The sequence below is a fragment of the Girardinichthys multiradiatus genome, chromosome 9 (assembly GCF_021462225.1).
Source record: "Girardinichthys multiradiatus isolate DD_20200921_A chromosome 9, DD_fGirMul_XY1, whole genome shotgun sequence".
NCBI classification, from domain to species: domain Eukaryota; kingdom Metazoa; phylum Chordata; class Actinopteri; order Cyprinodontiformes; family Goodeidae; genus Girardinichthys; species Girardinichthys multiradiatus.
Window position 1 is genome coordinate 48,813,434 of NC_061802.1, and position 22,199 is coordinate 48,835,632.

A 22,199-nucleotide genomic window follows, 5' to 3' on the forward strand; every position below is an offset into this window, starting at 1 on the left:
CCAGAGCCACCGTGCACAGACGTGTGCAGGAAATGGGCTACAGGTGCCGCATTCCCCAGGTCAAGCCACTTTTGAACCAGAAACAGCGGCAGAAGCACCTGACCTGGGCTACAGAGAAGCAGCACTGGACTGTTGCTCAGTGGTCCAAAGTACTTTTTTCGGATGAAAGCAAATTCTGCATGTCATTCGGAAATCAAGGTGCCAGAGTCTGGAGGAAGACTGGGGAGAAGGAAATGCCAAAACGCCAGAAGTCCAGTGTCAAGTACCCACAGTCAGTGATGGTCTGGGGTGCCGTGTCAGCTGCTGGTGTTGGTCCACTGTGTTTTATCAAGGGCAGGATCAATGCAGCTAGCTATCAGGAGATTTTGGAGCACTTCATGCTTCCATCTGCTGAAAAGCTTTATGGAGATGAAGATTTCATTTTTCAGCACGACCTGGCACCTGCTCACAGTGCCAAAACCACTGGTAAATGGTTTACTGACCATGGTATCACTGTGCTCAATTGGCCTGCCAACTCTCCTGACCTGAACCCCATAGAGAATATGTGGGATATTGTGAAGAGAACGTTGAGAGACTCAATACCCAACACTCTGGATGATCTAAAGGCCGCTATCGAAGCATCCTGGGCCTCCATAAGACCTCAGCAGTGCCACAGGCTGATTGCCTCCATGCCACGCCGCATTGAAGCAGTCATTTCTGCAAAAGGATTCCCGACCAAGTATTGAGTGCATAACTGTACATGATTATTTGAAGGTTGACGTTTATTGTATTAAAAACACTTTTCTTTTATTGGTCGGATGAAATATGCTAATTTTGTGAGATAGGAATTTTGGGTTTTCATGAGCTGTATGCCACAATCATCTGTATTAAGACAATAAAAGACCTGAAATATTTCAGTTAGTGTGCAATGAATCTAAAATATATGACTGTTAAATTTTCATCATGACATTATGGAAAATAATGAACTTTATCACAATATGCTAATATTTTGAGAAGGACCTGTATATGGAAAGTTGTCAGGTTACAAAATCAATTCTTCTCTAAGTCTTAAGTTCTAACATTTAACTATAGACCAAATAATTACTGTTGATCCCTTTTTGAGATAAATTGGGAAGCTAGAAAATTTAAATACTTTGGGATTACAAAACTCAAAGACCCCCACTCAATAGCACCTTAGGAGGATTTGTATTGCAGTTGGGGAATTGGGAGGACATCCTGAGAAATAATGTGAAGTGTACGGCATCCATTAATTGGAGAGAATTTGTATGGAAGAATATGATAAGTTTTTTTTAGGGTGCCTTCCCACAGCTCCTCGCTGGGGAGGGATACATCTTGCTGGAGAAAGTGTGGGGCAGTTCGTGCCGGTCATTATCATATATTCTGGGGATGCCCAAAGATTTCATCCTTTTGGCAACAGGTTAGGGGCAGTGTTGAGAAAATAATCTCTTTTACATTATCAAACAATTTTGAAACACTTTACTTTGGGAAAAGACCAGTTGAGCTGGTAGAACAAAGGAAAAATACATTTATAATATATTATTGGTAGCTGGAAAGAAGAGGATCACAAGAAAGTGGTTAAGTGGCACTGCCCCTACCTTGGAAGACTGGAGAAGAACGGTCCATGATATGCATGTATGTATGTCTTTTTCCTAATAGGCTTGACTTTGATAAATGTTTCAAATACCGGAATGCCTGGAAAGAATTCGATGCACTATTTAGAGCTGACTTTAATTGAAGGTGACTTGGTTGTAACCATTGTATTATTTCTGTTAGTGTTATTGTTTACATTATTATAATTTTTAAACACTGGGAAAAAAGAATATATTTCATATTTCATTCAGAATTGTCAATTTGATAATATTAAGTCCAATTGCTTTTACGTGCAATATGTGAATTGTTGATTTTTGTTTTGTATTTAATCTTAAATATCTAAGTATCTCTCTGTCATTTGTTTGTTGTCCCTACCTGATTATAATTAGTTAGAAGATAGCTTGTTTCACACCAAGTGTTGTTTTGGGTTTATGTTCAAAATGTTGTACAGTTACAAAAAGGTTAGGAAGAAAAACAAAAGATTGGGACCCAAATGACTCTGACATCTTCTCCATTCAACACCCGCTACAGCCCAGGACTTGCTACTAAACCAACATCTTCCAACAGCCGCAGAGCCCCACCACCTCCTAATCTATCTCCTTCAAATCAAGACCTTCAAATCATTTATCTGTGATACAGTATGGGCCCCAGTGGCAGCTTTATCATAAATGATAATTTCTAAAACTTGGCCCCCAGATGGGAGATAGTTGTTAAATCTCTGTGCTTATATGTGACAGAAAGAACAAAGCTAAAAGGACAGGAAACAATAATAAACAATCGAACTTAAAAGCCATAAACTGTCAGGTACAACCAGACACAGAGTTAAAATCTGGCACTAAGTCATATAAACTGGCTTTATTGAACTTTAGATCTCTGTCAGGAAAATCATTTTTAATCAACAACTTCATTACTGACCATAATCTTAACTTTATGCTTTTAACAGAAACATGGTTACATGAATTTAATGAATCACCCATTCTGATTAAGAGTCGAAGCCTCCGAACTACAGTTTCCTTTGTGAGAGCAGACAGCAAAGAAAAGGTGGAGGGGTGGCCACTTTGTTTAAAGATTTACTAAAGTGTAAAAAGGTATTTGAGCACATTAGACTCTTTTGAATATTTGGCTCTCCAGGTAAAGAGCCCGGTCTGAACCATGTTTTTAAATATTTACAGGCCTCCTAAGTCCAAAAAAACAACAAAAGACTGGACTGAAGCCGTGTGGTTAACAGCTGAGGCCGAGATTTGCGGTTACATCATTTGGTGGAGTTTGTTGATTTTCTGCTTCCACTGCCTTTAGTTTGAACTGTTTTTGGTGTTTGTAGAAATGGTTTTGTGACGTTCATCTTGGAAGTCCTTACACTGTTTCCCTATACCTCAAACAATAGAATACTTCTGTTAGTCTATAAATCACTGAATGGCTTAGCACCAAAATACATTACAGACTTGTTGTCAGTGTTTCAAACACCCAGACCTCTCAGGTCTTCTGGCTCAAATCTACTCTGCATACCCAGAACCAGAACCAAACATGGAGAAGCAGCTTTTAGTTCTTATGCTTCACTAATCTAGAATAAACTCCCAGAAAACTGTAAAAGCGCTGAAACCCTAAGTTGCTTTAACTTTCCAACTTTCCTTTCATTTTCTTATCAATAACTTTATCATTAGTTTTCATTTTTTTTAATCTTTTTTATTATCAGCTTATTATTTTAATTATTTATTTTAACTATTTTTAATTATAGGGCTGCACGGTGGCGCAGTTGGTATCACTGTTGCCTTGCAGCAAGAAGGTCCTAGGTTCAATTCCCAGCCGGGGGTCTTTCTGCATGGAGTTTGCATGTTCTCCCTGTGCATGTGAGGGTTCTCACTGGGTACTCTGGCTTCCTCCCACAGTCCAAAGACATGCCTGTTAGGTTAATTGGTCTCTAAATTGCCCTTAGGTGTATGAATGAGTGTGTGCATGGTTGTTGGTGTGTTGCCCTGCGATGGACTGGCGACCTGTCCAGGGTGTACCCCGCCTCTCGCCCATAGACTGCTGGAGATAGGCACCAGCTTCCCCGCGACCCACTATGGAATAAGCGGTAGAAAATGACTTACTGACTATTTTAATTATTCATTTTATTTTCTTTAATTATTTGTGTTCGTTATTCATTATTTAATTACCTTTATGCAACTGAAATGTACTTTTCCTACTATGTCTCTTTCTCTTTCTCTACACTAAACAAAATAAAGAATTTATATAACCCACAATATATTGTGTACTCTAAATAAGATTAAGAATTCTTTTTGTGTTTATGAGATCCAGCCTTGCTTGCTTTGCATCTCATCTGACACACCGAATGTCTTTTGGAAAAAAAGAATTTAACACTCTCTGCTCAGTCAGAAGATGCATTACCATCTTGAAAAGTTACTTTATCATCCCAAAACCTACTTTTGATTAATGGAAGGTGAAAATGTAAAACTAGGAATTTACTGTGGCCTGGATGAATGCTATTGTCACAGGTCCTTTATGCCCCTTCATATTATCAATGATTAATGTTTCTTTTCTTCCTTACAGCATTAAAGGAGATTCAGCATCATCTCCTTGTCTGAAACAACTTAGTACATAATCATGTCAAATTGCCAGTAAACAAGGCTGTGAGAGGAGCTGCCATAGAATTGCACGGCTATAGTCTGATAAAACATTTAGCTAGTTATTTATCACATCAGCACCAAAGTGCTTGGATGTTCAAATGGGCACAATCATGATATAGATGTCAAGGCAATTTTTTGGTACCTTGATCAGTAATATTTTTTTACAACTATCTGCAAAATATGTTAAACTTAATCTGTTACTATGTTGTAGCTGTTAAATCAGTTAACATTTTACCTTTAGAGACAAAAAAACAACCTTTTTTTATCATGAGAACACATACTGACCTAATGTCAGATGACTGCTTTAGCAGTTGAACAGGCACTTTGGCTCCTAATCATTTAAAACTGCGATTACAGGTCAATGAAGAATTTTCCGTGCATTGAAACTGTGTGTTGCATATGTGTCTCTGTTGAAGAATGCTGCCAACTCTATTTGCAAAATCCACATACTGCCTAAACCTAAGGCATATACACACTTTTACACAAAACTTTTTATTACGAGATTTTGTCATCATTTCCTCCTAACATGATTGTATTCTATTTGTAGCAATAATCTGATCCCATCAGACCACTTCAGTAACTGCATTGGTTAGTTCCACATACCATCTTGGAGTCCAGTTCATGCAGAGGTGCATCAGAGAAGCAGTAGTGATGGAAGAGGCCCATCTTTTGGTTGAAGAGACAGTGGACAACATGAGCCCTTGCATTGTGCCACTTTACAAGGCGCACAAGCTCACGGTTCAGAGACGCGCCCAGGTCCACAGACCAGTTATAGCTGTACAGAATCACCTACAAAAAGCATACATACTATGAATATTTCAAAAACTTTAAGAACACATACTATTTGTATGTCCACTAAAGAAAATTATTTATTTAAAAGACAGGTATTACCACCTAGTTCAAGTAAAACCCTCATCCTCCCAACAGTGGAAACTAGGCTTTGTAACCCCATGTAAAGGACTAACCTACATAGAAAATCATTAAAAGTGCCTTATGATGTACATGGTCACTGTATTCTTCTACCAGTAAAGCCATAGACTGTAATGCACTGCTACAACTATTAGTTAAATAACACTGTCAGCTGTTGACAATTCTCATTATTCAACAAGGAAAATAAAAATGGATGCACAATAAATTGGCCGATAATTATATATATATATATAATTATCGGCCAATGTTAGTCAATTTTGAACATATCAGTATTTGTCAAAATAAGGAAAAATGGGCTGATATTAATGTTTATTTCCATCTTGTTGATGTTTGAGTTTCAGATGGGGGGTGGGGAGTAGGGGGTTGGCCATGTGGTATTTATTTAGTCATGTGACAGAGATAGTGATGCAGGGCAGGGCCGTGGTGTATTACATGAAGCAGAGAAGCAATGTCAGTGGTATGGTCAAATTCACATTGTGGAAGAGGTAGGGAAATATATATAATATTTATATGATATCGGTAAATATCAGTTATCAACCATAACAGCAATATTAATATTGGATATCATGACAACACAAACTCACCAATACTTTCATATCGCTGCATTCCTAATGATAAACCATTACACCCATAATACCTAAAATATTAATACATAATCATCATGTTAATGTTGAAAAAGACTTATATTCAATGTCAAAAAGCTCAACAGGTCTTTGTAAATCGACCAAGGGAGGCAGAAGTAAACTATTTAACTGCAAAGATACATAGAGGTCAAACTAAACAACAGGTAGAATGCTGTTAATTAGATGCAGCAAATGTATTTTTACCCCCCAGTCATTAATAAAGTAATTCAGAGAGCATTTCAGAACCACACATTAACATGAAAAGGACATTAAACTATTTGAAATCCATTCAATGAATTCAATAAAAATGTTACTTTAAATTATTATGAAAGAAACAGAACATTTACAATGCACAAAAAAGTGAGACATGATAATGAAACAGCTAAAATTAGTTTTTGCTTTTATAGAAAAGTTGCAGCAAACAGCTAACAGATCCTGCACATATCAGGTTCTCAGGGTGTTTTTCCACAGCTCAGGAGCATACTACAAATGCTATCTCACCTTGTTTATGTCTGTCTCTGGTTATACAGACTAAGCACATCTCTGATGACCTCACTGTCTAGATGGTGGATACCTGACAAATATCTCTAAGATTGATTTTATACCAAATAAGTGTTAAAAATACTCACATTTAGAAATTACAACTCTACACATAATTCCTCTTTACAATACCACAATAAGGTCAATAATAATACAAAGAAGATCAATTTTTGAGTTCTTAACGATGTTTTCTTTATTTGGCCTCAGCAATATCGACACAATGAAGAGTTCAAGTGGGTCATCACCTTTTTGTCCACAATGCTGATGAACAGGAACCTCTGTCGGGGAGCTTGTCCTGCTTCAGCCTGGCCAGGACTGATTATTTCACTCTGTTCCACAGCCTCAAAGCGTTGGAAGCCCTTGTGAGCTGGGCAGTCAAAAGAGGAAACTTAGTGAAATGGCAAAGTAAAATGATCCAAGTCTCATTTCAAAATAATTTTATAGGGGATCTCTAATAAGTATTTCCTATTCTAAAATGGGTAAACTCTGGTCAACCGAAGCTACAGCAATAATGCATCAACTTCTTGCATTTCATTTTCAACAGGATTTCGCCTCCTAGGTAGCTGTTTATACAACCCTAATTGTAATGAAGTCGGAATGCTGCGTAAGACGTAAAAAAACAAAAAAAACAGAATGCAATTATTAGCAAATCCTGTTCAACCTATATACAGGTCCTTCTCAAAATATTAGCATATTGTGATAAAGTTAATTATTTTCCATAATGTCATGATGAAAATTTAACATTCATATATTTTAGATTCATTGCACACTAACTGAAATATTTCAGGTCTTTTATTGTCTTAATACGGATGATTTTGGCATACAGCTCATGAAAACCCAAAATTCCTATCTCACAAAATTAGCATATTTCATCCAATCAATAAAAGAAAAGTGTTTTTAATACAAAAAACGTCAACCTTCAAATAATCATGTACAGTTATGCACTCAATACTTGGTCGGGAATCCTTTGGCAGAAATGACTGCTTCAATGCGGCGTGGCATGGAGGCAATCAGCCTGTGGCACTGCTGAGGTCTTATGGAGGCCCAGGATGCTTCGATAGCGGCCTTTAGCTCATCCAGAGTGTTGGGTCTTGAGTCTCTCAACATTCTCTTCACAATATCCCACAGATTCTCTATGGGGTTCAGGTCAGGAGAGTTGGCAGGCCAATTGAGCACAGTGATACCATGGTCAGTAAACCATTTACCAGTGGTTTTGGCACTGTGAGCAGGTGCCAGGTCGTGCTGAAAAATGAAATCTTCATCTCCATAAAGCTTTTCAGCAGATGGAAGCATGAAGTGCTCCAAAATCTCCTGATAGCTAGCTGCATTGACCCTGCCCTTGATAAAACACAGTGGACCAACACCAGCAGCTGACACGGCACCCCAGACCATCACTGACTGTGGGTACTTGACACTGGACTTCTGGCATTTTGGCATTTCCTTCTCCCCAGTCTTCCTCCAGACTCTGGCACCTTGATTTCCGAATGACATGCAGAATTTGCTTTCATCCGAAAAAAGTACTTTGGACCACTGAGCAACAGTCCAGTGCTGCTTCTCTGTAGCCCAGGTCAGGCGATTCTGCCGCTGTTTCTGGTTCAAAAGTGGCTTGACCTGGGGAATGCGGCACCTGTAGCCCATTTCCTGCACATGCCTGTGCACGGTGGCTCTGGATGTTTCTACTCCAGACTCAGTCCACTGCTTCCGCAGGTCCCCCAAGGTCTGGAATCGGCCCTTCTCCACAATCTTCCTCAGGGTCCGGTCACCTCTTCTCGTTGTGCAGCGTTTTCTGCCACACTTTTTCCTTCCCACAGACTTCCCACTCAGGTGCCTTGGTACAGCACTCTGGGAACAGCCTATTCGTTCAGAAATTTCTTTCTGTGTCTTACCCTCTTGCTTGAGGGTGTCAATAGTGGCCTTCTGGACAGTAGTCAGGTCGGCAGTCTTACCCATGATTGGGGTTTTGAGTGATGAACCAGGCTGGGAGTTTTAAAGGCCTCAGGAATCTTTTGCAGGTGTTTAGAGTTAACTCGTTGATTCAGATGATTAGGTTCATAGCTCGTTTAGAGACCCTTTTAATGATATGCTAATTTTGTGAGATAGGAATTTTGGGTTTTCATGAGCTGTATGCCAAAATCATCCGTATTAAGACAATAAAAGACCTGAAATATTTCAGTTAGTGTGCAATGAATCTAAAATATATGAATGTAAAATTTTCATCATTACATTATGGAAAATAATGAACTTTATCACAATATGCTAATATTTTGAGAAGGACCTGTACAGTACTGTGCAAACGTTTTAATTCAATTCAATTCAATACAATTCAGTTTTATTTATATAGCGCCAATTCACAACACATGTTGTCTCAAGGCACTTCACAACAGTCAGGTACATACATTCCTATTAATCCTAACAATTGAACAGTGAAGTCGGAGTTAGCTTTTTATTCAAATTGGATAAAAAGTTTTTCTATCTAAGGAAACCCAGCAGATTGCATCCAGTCAGTGACTTGCAGCATTCACTCCTCCCGGATGAGCATGTAGCGACAGTGGACAGTCACTGGCGTTGACTTTGCAGCAATCCCTCATACTGAGCATGCATGTAGCGACAGCGGAGAGGAAAAACTCCCTTTTAACAGGAAGAAACCTCCAGCAGAACCAGGCTCAGTATGAGCGGCCATCTGCCACGACCGACTGGGGGTTTGAGAGAACAGAGCAGAGACACAAAAAGAACACAAAAGCACTGATCCAGAAGTACTTTCTATGGGAAGGAAAAGTAAATGTTAATGGATGTAGCTCCTTTAGTCGTTTCACCTAGAAAGAAAGAACAGATAAACTGAGCCAGTTTTCAAGGTTAGAGTCTGAAAGAGAGCACATATAATTAGTTACAGTAAAAGCTCAGTCAATTTCCATGTCTAGGAGAGAGAAAGGGTTAAACACTAAAAGACAGGGCTATGTGGATCATTGGTAGAGGGTGAGCATTAAGTTGTTGCCAGCAGAAGCTCGGACGATTCCCCTCTCCAGAAAGGTGTCACAGGTAGACACAGAGCCAGGCCAGGTGTAGCTTCTAGGAAGAGAATAGAGAGAACAAGGTTAAAAGCTGAAATAACAGCAAATAATGCAAAATTGGAGAGTAGTGTGAGAATGTAGCGAAGAGGGTGAAAGTGGTCGTTATGTCCTCCAGCAGCCTAAGACTATAGCAGCATAACTACACAGATAGTTTCAGTTCAGATTATTGTGTTCACATATTGTGATAAAGTTCATTATTTTCCATAATGTAATGATGAAAATTTTACATTCATATATTTTAGATTCATTGCACACTAACTGAAATATTTCAGGTCTTTTATTGTCTTAATACGGATGATTTTGGCATAACTACACAGATAGTTTCAGTTCAGATTATTTAGTTAAACGGCGCTTATTTACAACAATGTCGTCTCAAGGCACCCCACAAAGGGTCCCACTGATGGTCATTGTTATACTAAAAACCACAAGGATTGGGATACCTCTCTCTGTCAGACTGATCACAACCATCGGAAAAGAGAAGGAGTCACACAGGTAGCAGAAATGGAGGGTGTGTTTGCACCTCAACCATAACTGAGCCGGTTTAGGCTAAACCTGACTCCCCCTTACTCCAACCAACAGGGAGGGAGGAAGGCTCCCTCCCACTAAGCCACTCTAACTATAAGCTTTAACAAAAAGGAAAGTTTTAAGCCTAGCCTTAAAAGTAGACAGGGTGTCTGCCTCACGGACTAAAGCTGGGAGCTGGTTCCACAGGAGAGGAGCCTGATAACTAAAGGATCTTCCTCCCATTCTACTTCTAGAGACTCTAGGAACCACCAGTAAACCTGCAGTCTGAGAACAAAGTGCTCTGTTAGGAACATATGGAACAATCAGATCTCTGATGTATGATGGAGCTAGATTATTAAGGGCTTTATATATGAGGAGAATTTTAAATTCTATTCTGGATTTAACAGGGAGCCAATGAAGGCAAGCTAAAATAGGATAAATATGATCTCTCTTTTTAATTGTCATCAGATCTCTTGCTGCAGCATTTTGAATCAGCTGAAGGCTTTTAACTGCATTTTGTGGACATCCTGATAGTAACGAATTACAATAGTCCAGCCTTGAAGTAACAAATGCATGGACTAGTTTTTCAGCGTCACTCCTGGATAGGATAATTCTAATTTTGGCAATGTTCTGGAGATGAAAGAAGGAAATCCTAGAAACCTGTTTAATATGGGATTTAAATGACATGTCCTGGTCAAAAATAACACCAAAGTTTTTTACTTTATTATCAGAGGTCAATTTAATGCCATCCAGGTTAAGTGATTGACAAAGCAGTTTCTTTTTTAAAGACTCCGGTCCAAAGACGACAACTTCTGTCTTGTCTGAATTTAGAAGCAAAAAAATTAAAGTCATCCAAGTTTTTATATCTTCAAGACATGCTTGTAGTCTATCTAACTGGTTGGGCTCATCAGGATTTATGGATAAGTAAAGCTGAGTATCATCAGCGTAACAGTGAAAATTTATCCCATGCTGCCTGATAATTTGACCTATTGGAAGCATATATATAGTAAACAGAATTGGCCCAAGTACTGAACCCTGTGGTACTCCACAATTAACCCTGGAGTTTATGGATTTATCATTTACATGAACAAACTGGAATCTGTCAGACAGATAAGATTTAAACCAGCCTAGCGCTGTTCCCCTGATCCCCACAGCATATTCCAGCCTTTCTAAGAGAATATTGTGATCGACTGTATCAAATGCAGCACTGAGATCTAACAGAACCAGAACAGACACAAGTCCATTATCTGAGGCCATAAGAATATCATTAGTGACTTTCAGCAGAGCTGTTTCAGTGCTATGATGGGGTCTGAAACCTGATTGAAACTCTTCAAACAGGTCATTGCTGTATAAATGCTCACACATTTGATTAGCAACAATTTTCTCAAGAATTTTAGATAAGAATGGAAGATTGGATATAGATCTCGATTTCAAGTCATCTCGATCATGCGAAGGTTTCTTAAGTAAAGGTTTAATTACAGCTAACTTAAAAGCCTGTGGTACATATCCATTTACTAAAGATAGATTAATCATATCTAAAATGGGGCTGGTAATCAGAGGGAACACTTCCTTAAATAATTTGGTTGGGATTGGGTCTAACATACAAGTTGAAGTTTTAGATAAAGCTAATATTTCTGATAACTCAGGAAGCTTCACAGGATCAAAACAGTTCAAACAAAAATCAGGTTCTACAGTTGCTTCCAATGTTGTCACTTCTTGAGGATGAAGTAATCATCTTCGGGAGTATGTCAAAGATTTTCTTTTTAATAGAATTAATTTTATTTAAGAAGAATCCCATAAAGTCATGGCTGCTAAGAGCTAAGTGAATGGATGGCTCAACAGAGCTATGACTCTGTGTAAGTTTAGCAACTGTACTAAAGAGAAACCTAGGATTATTCTTGTTCTCTTCTATTAATGATGAGAAATAAGCTGTTCTAGCTTGGCGAAGTGTCTTTTTATACAACAGTAGGCTATTTTTCCAGATTAAGTAGGAATCCTCTAGGTGTGTAGAGCGCCATTTTCTCTCCAATTTTCTAACATTGTGCTTTAAAGTACGCAGCTCTGAATTAAACCAAGGAGCTAGCCTCCTATTAGTGATTACCTTCTTTTTCAAGGGGGCTGCATTGTCTAATGCATCACGCAATGATGACGAAACACTATGAACAAAATAATCAATTTGTGAAGGGGCAGAAACAGAATTATTGCCTTCCATTGTGCTTTTCAGTGATAATGAGGAAATTAAAAGTGGAACAGATTCTTTAAATGTTGTTACAGCATCGCCTGATAATGATCTACTATAATGAAATTTTCTTTCAAGTGTGGGGTACTCGGTTAAATTAAACTCAAAGGTTATTAAGAAATGGTCAGACAGGACAGGGTTATGAGGGAATATTGTTATGTCTTTACACTCAATGCCATATGTCTGCACAAGGTCCAGAGAATGAAGACAAAGGTCGGCAGGTTTGTTAATGTTTTGATCAAAGCCAATTGAGTCTAAGATAGCATTAAACGCTATATTTAGGCTATCACTTTCAGCGTCTACATGAATGTTAAAATCCCTATAAGAACTTTATCTGTATTTAACACTAAATCAGATAAAAGGTCTGAAAACTGATCTAAAAATTGAGAGTAAGGGCCTGGTGGACAGTACAAAACAACAAACAGAAGAGGTTTTAGTGCTTTGCAATGTGGATGAGGAAAACTAAGGATTAAATATTCAAAAGAGTTGTAGCTATTGATTGGTCTGGGACTAATCAATAAATCCAACTGAAAGATGGTTGCTACTCCTCCTCCTCGTCCAGTAATTCGAGGAATGTGAAAATTTAAATAATTAGTAGGAGTTGACTCATTTATAGTAACATAATCCTCTTGCTGCAGCCAGGTTTCTGTGAGGCAAAATAAATCAATCTGATTGTCACAAATCAGGTCACTAACTAGCAATGTCTTTGAAGAGAGAAATCTTATGTTCAGTAAGCCACATTTAATTGTTTTATTTTTCTTTTCGGTCTGAGTTGTGTTTATTTTTATGAGATTTTCCTGATTTCCTCCTTTTAGATTATTTTTTAATCTATTCAATTTTGGCCGTGGGCGAGACACTGTCTTAATAGGGTAATGGGTGGGTAACAGTACAGAAGCTCCAGAGAGGAGTGTTAAACTACGACCCTGCTTCCTGGTCTGAACCCTGGGTTGTCAGAATTTTGGAGAACTAAAAAATTCGGCCAGATTCCTAGAAAGAAGAGCAGCTCCATCCAAAGTGGGATGGATGCCGTCTCTCCGGATGAGACCAGGTTTTCCCCAAAATGTTAGCCAATTATCAATGTAGCCCACATCGTTTTCTGGACACCACCTAGACAGCCAGCGGTTGAATGACAGCATGCGGCTAAACATGTCGTCACTGGTCCGATCGGGGAGGACCAGAGAAAATTACGGAGTCCGACATTGTTTTGGCAAACTTACACACCGAAGCAACACTAACTTTGGTGACCTCCGATTGACGTACCCGGGTGTCATTACCGCCAGTGTGAATAACAATCTTACTGTATTTACGCTTATCCTTAGCCAGCAGTTTCAGGTAGGATTTGATGTCGCCCGTTCTGGCCCCTGGCAGACATTTGACTATGGTCGCTGGTGTCTCTAGTGCCACGTTTCTGACTATGGAGCTGCCAATTACCAGGGTTGGCTTCTCAGCGGGTGTGTCGCTGAGCAGGGAAAATCTGTTAGAAACGCAGACGGGTTGGTGGTGACCTGTGGGCTGGGATCTAGGACTATGCTTTCTACGTACCGTCACCCAGCCGGCCTGAGGCCCCGGCTGCACGGGCTCTGCTGGAGGACTGCTACGGGGAGCTACTCTCGGTGGCTCCGCGCTGGCTAAGGGGCCTCAGCTATCTGCTGGTTTTTCAACAGCGCGAAGCCGGGCCTCCAATTCCGACACCCATGCCTCCAAATCTACAAAAATGCTTCATTTATTGCACGTACCATTATCACTAAAGGAGGCAGAGGAGTAACTGAACATCTGACACAGAGAGCAGGAGAGAGGAGAAGACTCAGAGAGAGAAACAGCAGAACGGGTAGCCATGGTGGGGCTAAGGCTAAGCTAGCGACCCCTTATCACTACTAGAAAAACCGTGTAAAACACGGAGAGTCCCCAAACATTAAAAGTAACAACAGAAAGTAAGTGTTTTAACGTGCTTATGTATTGGAACAAGTAAGAAACATCACAGTAGAGAGAAATCAGATCAAACGAGAGAGCCTTCACACACCAAACAATTCACCAACAGCGAAAACAGGAAGTTAGGCAGGTGTGAAGTGCTGTAAACAAAGAATGCTTTCAAAAATGGAAGTGTTAATCATTTATTTTCATCAATCAACAAAATGCGGTGAATTAACAAAATAGAAATCTAAATCAAATCAATATTTGGTGTGACCACCATTTGCCTTCAAAAAAGCATAAATTCTTCTAGGTACACCTGCACACAGTGTTTAAAGGAACTCGGCTGGTAGGTTGTTCCAAACATCTTGAGAACTAACCACAGATCTTCTGTAGGCCTTCTCACATCCTTCTGTCTCTTCATGTAATCCCAAACACACTCAATGATGTTGAGATCAGGGCTCTGTGGGGACCATACCATCACTTCCAGTAAGTCTTGTTCTTATTTACGCTGAAGATAGTTCTTAACTAGAAAAATTTGTGTTTCCTGTGAAAATGCAATGTGAATGCTGAAAGCTGAATTCTTTAGCTAAAAGCTTGCAGAAACAAGATAAAGTTGACAGCAGAAAATCGACAGAAATCTGATAAATTAGCAGAAATAGAAACATTAGCAAGAAAATCGGTCATATGAACTATTCAAGTAGGAAAAGCAAGGTTTCCTCAAAACTACTTGTTGCTGAAACAGTATTGTAACAGCAGTGTGTAAGCTAAAATTAGCTAAAAAGCTAATGCTAGCTAAAATGCAAACAGTAGCATTGTGGCTAACACTAGCATGTTGGCTAACATTAGTTGACTCTATTCAATATGTTAATTTAGCCCTATAATTGAAAATTAGCCTAAATGTTAATGTTAGCTTAAATGCTAACTTTAGCATGTGGGCTAACATTAGCATGCTGGTTAACATTAACTTACTCCATCTATAATGCTTACAACAGCCTATATGCAAAAGTCTATGAAATTGCCCTTTAAGATCAATCACTGTTGTCTAAGTGTTGGAACAGCAGTACATGCTGTTTAAGTACCCAACACAAAATGGGCACCATGTAGTTGCCTCCTATGAAGATGGTCAAAGGGTTGGGGTTCGGCTCAGGTTTAGGCCATAGAAATGAATGAAAATGAATAGAAGTCAATGCAAAGTCCTCAAAAGGATAGAAATCCATGGATGTGTGTGTGTGTGTGTGTGTGTGTGAGTGGGTGTGCATGCATGAGTGTGTCTGAGTGGGAGATACGGAGAGAAGAGAGGCAGAAAGAAAGAGAGAATAACAGACAGACATATAGAGTGGGAGCAGTGACGAATGAATCAGCCAAGCAGCAAAGACCGTCAGTGTAACTTGACACCTGCCGTTTCTCACTCACGCAGCAGGACACTCTCTCCTCCTGGCCTAGCTTTTTAACATGGAGGCGCATGCTCCTGAACTACCGTGCACTCTAGCAGCATGAACATTCCGTCATTGGATTGCATTATAAAACTGAAAATCTGAAAAAACTGTAATAAAGTTTTAACCAAAACTGTAGAAAAACCGTAAAAGATATCAAAAAGTCGAATAATACAATAACAGCAAAAGGTTGTGAAAGCATTTTAAAAGTTAATTGGTGTTTCTTATGGAACGCCAATGTGTTCAAAATTAAATAAATGAATGAAACATTATAAAAATAAGTATCTACATCAATAAATAATAGATAATGATTTAGTGTGACAATGTAATTGTGAAATACTTGAATGCATATTAAATTCTCAGCTCATTATCATGATATATATTTCCTTTTTTCATAAAAAAATCAGCTTTATAATATTAAATAATTTTCATATAAAATTTGGACCTGCATCCTCATTGGCTAGACTTACATAGAGATTAGTGTCCTGGGTACCTGCTCCCTGAGCAGCTACTGCGCCAGCTCAAGGTTTTGGAAGGATGGTGGAGTTCATTCAGCTCTGGTTACTTTAGAAGAGCAAACTGAGGGGAATAATTTATCATATGATGCCATTTTGAGTTGTTTGGATGACATCTTTCAAATGATCGGGATGATAATTGCTCTCCAGAATGTTAGCATCAACAACGCCATTGTGGATACCCTAAGAGCCATTAAGCACCATGTCCGCATGGAATATTCAGAGCACAGCACTCAAAACTTTATTGGTGTCTGGCATAACCATCAGGGTTATTGTCGTTATGTTTTCTGTGTCACCCAGAACAGTTCACTGCAGTCCAGTGAGCCGACAGTCACGCCAGCCGATGTTAGCTCTTTGTTAAAGATTAGCTTTGCACATCTAAGGTGCATTAAGGTAATAGAGCAGACCAGACACCAATCCAGGCAACGGTTGAGAAATTAAGAGGAAAACAGAAAAGTAACCTTAAGAACATTCATATTAATGACATATTTACAACTTTCACATACATGTTTATGTAAAAAATTAATATTTCATAATTTTACTGTAGATTTTTGGAGAAATATCGGGTCAAAGTAGCTACTAATGTTTATCTGTTATAAACTTTTATGTCACTTTCAGTAATTTATTTCTCCAAAATTATGAGAGGTGACAAGACAATCTCTTTAGATTATATTAAAAGGGTCATCTATACTATGACCAGAATTAATATTTACTGTAGAGGTTTGGAGAATCTCCAAGTCTAAGAATCTCACAATGCTTTAATATATACATAGACGGGTAAATCTTTGTAAATCATACGAAAGTTTGTCTCACGACGAAATTATGCCTGTAGAAATGTACACATGACTGAGGTCAGCGAGATGTGAGAGAAGCATTACATAAAAAGACAGAAGGTGTTGAGGTAACACATCACACAATGCCCTGGAGAACCCACAGTATTTTTGGGGTGATAGATAATAAAGGTTTATTGATCATGAACATAAAAGTGGCTCACCATCAATATTTGATTTATAACATGAATCACATGCATGTATCCATTAATTAAGTTTTTAAATTGCCAATAATTCTGTGCAGGCTTGCTGGGAGGCTGATGTCTACACCTCAAGCAAAGATTTGTGTTTGTGTTGGAGAGTGGGCACACCTATAATATGACCAAAAGAAACTTAGAATGAATATTAACATGACATAATACAGATATTGCTGACTGACTTTACATTTGTGTGGGATATTTACAGATTCAGTGTGACTCAAGCAATCTGTGGTACCATTTGCAATGTATGCACATCCTACAGAAATGCCAGAATGGATGAGAACGGCGCGGGACTGCCTGTTATGTCACTGTTAAAAGTATTAATTGTTTTCAGGTTTTGAAGTTGTTGCAATCTTTTTTCATCAAGTTAGATTTAGATCATTGTTTGGTTTAATAACTGTTTTTCCTTTTTTAAACTTTCCGTGTATCTAAAAAAAAAGGTTTGCAAAGTTGTTTATTAAAAGATATGTTGTATAGAATACATGTTGGGAAAAGAATGGTGTTACTAGCCTTTAAACCTCATCAAATGTACTTGTTAATTTTACAAAATAGAAAATATCTAGTATATGCATTCTAAAGTACTCTGGTTATAGTATAGATCATATAATATCATATAGTATAGTATAGATCACTCCTGACTTCCCAACCCTGCTTCTCAAGCAGGGTTGGGAAGTCAGGAGTGAGGTGCTCTTCTTAAATGTTCCTCTTAAATGAAAAGTGATAATGAAAGTGATTATCAGATTTCTGCAGCCCTGATGGCTGCTGAGGAGGTCATAAAATCATTTAAACCTAGTGTACTGGACCAGAGCCACTAAAACATGTAAGGCAAGGGTACTTGAGGAGTAGGGTTGGTTGGGAAACACTGGTTTAGATGACCCTCTGACATAATCTGAAGAGATTGTGTTGTCACCTCTCATGATTCTGGAGAAATAAATTGCTGAAAGTGACACAAAACTATATAACAGATAAGCATTAGGAGAATGCCTTCAGCATTCACACAATAAAGAATAAAGAGAAACAGGATCTCAATAGCGTGAATGCCTTCAACATGACTTCGACTGTATGAGTGGGTTCCCTCCCTTGGTATTATGTAAATTGATAATAATGTCAGTCATTTATACAGGTCCTTCTCAAAATATTAGCATATTGTGATAAAGTTAATTATTTTCCATAATGTCATGATGAAAATTTAACATTCATATATTTTAGATTCATTGCACACTAACTGAAATATTTCAGGTCTTTTATTGTCTTAATACGGATGATTTTGGCATACAGCTCATGAAAACCCAAAATTCCTATCTCACAAAATTAGCATATTTCATCCGACCAATAAAAGAAAAGTGTTTTTAATACAAAAAACGTCAACCTTCAAATAATCATATACAGTTATGCACTCAATACTTGGTCGGGAATCCTTTGGCAGAAATGACTGCTTCAATGCGGCGTGGCATGGAGGCAATCAGCCTGTGGCACTGCTGAGGTCTTATGGAGGCCCAGGATGCTTCGATAGCGGCCTTTAGCTCATCCAGAGTGTTGGGTCTTGAGTCTCTCAACGTTCTCTTCACAATATCCCACAGATTCTCTATGGGGTTCAGGTCAGGAGAGTTGGCAGGCCAATTGAGCACAGTGATACCATGGTCAGTAAACCATTTACCAGTGGTTTTGGCACTGTGAGCAGGTGCCAGGTCGTGCTGAAAAATGAAATCTTCATCTCCATAAAGCTTTTCAGCAGATGGAAGCATGAAGTGCTCCAAAATCTCCTGATAGCTAGCTGCATTGACCGTGCCCTTGATAAAACACAGTGGACCAACACCAGCAGCTGACACGACAACCCAGACCATCACTGACTGTGGGTACTTGACACTGGACTTCTGGCATTTTGGCATTTCCTTCTCCCCAGTCTTCCTCCAGACTCTGGCACCTTGATTTCTGAATGACATGCAGAATTTGCTTTCATCCGAAAAAAGTACTTTGGACCACTGAGCAACAGTCCAGTGCTGCTTCTCTGTAGCCCAGGTCAGGTGCTTCTGCCGCTGTTTCTGGTTCAAAAGTGGCTTGACCTGGGGAATGCGCCACCTGTAGCCCATTTCCTGCACACGCCTGTGCACGGTGGCTCTAGATGTTTCTACTCCAGACTCAGTCCACTGCTTCCGCAGGTCCCCCAAGGTCTGGAATCGGCCTTTCTCCACAATCTTCCTCAGGGTCCGGTCACCTCTTCTTGTTGTGCAGCGTTTTCTGCCACACTTTTTCCTTCCCACAGACTTCCCACTGAGGTGCCTTGATACAGCACTCTGGGAACAGCCTATTCGTTCAGAAATTTCTTTCTGTGTCTTACCCTCTTGCTTGAGGGTGTCAATAGTGGCCTTCTGGACAGCAGTCAAGTCGGCAGTCTTACCCATGATTGGGGTTTTGAGTGATGAACCAGGCTGGGAGTTTTAAAGGCCTCAGGAATCTTTTGCAGGTGTTTAGAGTTAACTCGTTGATTCAGATGATTAGGTTCATAGCTCGTTTAGAGACCCTTTTAATGATATGCTAATTTTGTGAGATAGGAATTTTGGGTTTTCATGAGCTGTATGCCAAAATCATCTGTATTAAGACAATAAAAGACCTGAAATATTTCAGTTAGTGTGCAATGAATCTAAAATATATGAATGTTAAATTTTCATCATGACATTATGGAAAATAATTAACTTTATCACAATATGCTAATATTTTGAGAAGGACCTGTATTTCTGAAAGCATTCTTTGTTTACAGCATTTTTTCACACCTACCTAGAACTTTTGCACAGTACTGTATAATTGAAGATATACAAATATATTAAATTTCCCTTTTGGCTTAATAAAGTGTTTTTGAAATTAATTAATGTTTAAACCGATAAGCTTTATTTATTCAGTTGTTCACAAGCAAGAATGGGGTGAGGTTCACCACTTTGTGAACAACTGCGTGAGCAAATTGTCATCGTTTTTCTACCTGCTTTGACCCACATGCAGAAATACACTCAGGAAAACAGGAAATGATTTGACAAGTTTATGAAGAAATATTTTGATTGCTGGAGAAACCGAAACTTGCCGTTGCATGGAGAAGGGATCAATGGTAAGTGACAGGTAATATTCTGGGTTGCTGATCTTGATATATTTCTTTGCTTACACAGGGTGATTAGAAAATCCGCCAGGGGGGAGGAGAGGTGAGATGATGGAAAACTCCGGGAGCGTGTCGGGTAAGTGAAAAGTCTAGGTAATTCTGTTTTACTTGCACTTGAGGTGGAGGTGGCACCAGGTGGATGATCTTGGAGGGATGCACGGTGGAGGGTGAGCCAGGTTTGTTCACAGGTAGCAAGAGGAGACTTGAAACCCGAGTGCAGCCAACTGAGAAGATAATCCGTGAGGTTCTCTTACGAAGAGAGAGTCTGGATCTAATGCATACGCAGACTGAATAAGAAGCTCGGAACTGGAGGTAACCACTGCAGGTTAACACTCAGGCACCGGAGTGTTGGCAACGTTGGGTACATAAGCTCCTCTCCCGATGAGGCTGATGGAGAACACCTGTGGACTCAGCTCCTACCGTGCGTCTGCTTGCAGCTATCATTGGCATTGGGGTTCTAAGACTTGATGCCAAATCAACATAGTTACCAGGAAATCTATAAGATTTTTTTCCAACATTAGCAAGTGAGGACTTAATGTATTTGAGGGAACAACACAATAACAGTATGTATATAATCTGTACAAGATAATATATAAAAGAGATACTCTGGGGTTGTAAATAAAGCACACTGGAAACAGAAAATGATGAGGCGGCATCGTTACCAAAAACTAGTAAAACAGCATTGTAGTTTTTAGAAGATTCAAAGTCCTGTAGTCCTGTAGTATTCGTAAGGCCAGAGAGCTTTAGTAATATAACAATACCATCACTTTTTGCCAAAAAATTGCATTCTGTTGTTTTGGTGCCTTCTTACTGCTTGAGGTCCAACTGCATATATCTGGAAACTACTCTACTGATTTTTGTGCAGCTTTATTAAAAGAAAAGGCTAACCTGAAATTTCATGCCTTGAGTAAAAATGGTTAATAACACTTTTTATTTGAGCCGGTTTGTTTTTGTTGAATTCTGTGACAGATTATTCATTCAAAATGTAAAACATAAGACTATTATTATTGTTAATCTAAGAGCCAAACTTACGTGTGAACCTATTTAGCCTTGGGGAGCTTTCCTCATCTGAACTGTCTTCTGCAGCCAAACAGAGATGGTACAAACAGCAAAGCAAGATGAACAGTGAAACACAGATCAACACATAATGATGTAAGCAAATGTTTGGTAAATCTGATGGGGTTAGGCAGTTGGCATGGACAGAGAAACACAGAATCAGAGAGCAGCAGCAAATCCAGCATGTTTAAAGCTTTGCTACAAAACGTGGCATTGCAGGGGCTTAAAGCAGAAATAACTATTTAAATTTACCCAAAAATGTTTCAGAATCAGCTCCTCATAAAATATTTTAATAATTTGTTTTTTGGTCTGGCATTTTGATTTTGTCTGCACATTTTCTCACATTTAAAACCTTTAATTTCTTTACCATTCTGTATTTATCAAATGAAAATGAGCTGTTCTTCTAAAGGCCCAAATTTGGGTGACTTCATTAATGCAAAGGTTAAAAATAAATAAAAGCCTCTTACTTTCAGTTCTTTGCTGTTTTTTATGTCCTGTTATGAAATTATAATAATGTCAGAAGAACAATTACAAATAATGCTCTATCAACAATCTGTTTTATGGTTTGCACAAAGAAAACATTTTCAGGGATTAGTCCATTTTGGGAGGATTTTTTTGTCAGTCCTTAAAAACTATAGCAAAGTTGGGAAGGGAACAAATTGGTAAAAATAAAGATCTATAGGTCTCTTTAAGGCAGAAACATTTTTATTTAGTTTAATCTATTTTCCTTGTGGATTACAACAATGTTTGGTAGGTGGTATTAAGTGTTTACTCTGTTAAAATTCAAGTTGCATGGTTGAGCAAACAAATTACAAAACATACTCCAAAGAAGAGCTGTGTTTATTTTAGCTTTTAAGAACATATACAAAGTATACACCAGGTTACCTAGGGATTTACTACACTGTCTGTCTGTGATAATTTGACCAAAGCATGTCAAAGGCAGAAAACAAGAAATATGATTGCTGAAAAATTTCACTGGTTGATCATT

General features: G+C 38.8%; 1 protein-coding gene across 4 annotated transcripts in view; it reads right to left on the reverse strand.

Moving 5' to 3' along the window:
- Positions 1-22,199, reverse strand: part of szt2 (SZT2 subunit of KICSTOR complex) — a 247,870-nt gene that overhangs the window by 59,414 nt on the left and 166,257 nt on the right. For 3 of the 4 annotated variants that reach the window (XM_047374204.1, XM_047374206.1, XM_047374203.1), the window contains exons 57-59: positions 21,188-21,235; positions 6,556-6,677; positions 4,821-5,006 (exon numbers count right to left, since the gene is read on the reverse strand). In XM_047374204.1, the coding sequence (XP_047230160.1) occupies positions 4,821-5,006; positions 6,556-6,677; positions 21,188-21,235 (356 nt within the window). The remainder of the gene's footprint in view (positions 1-4,820; positions 5,007-6,555; positions 6,678-21,187; positions 21,236-22,199) is intronic. The other variant, XM_047374205.1, reaches the window with a different exon arrangement.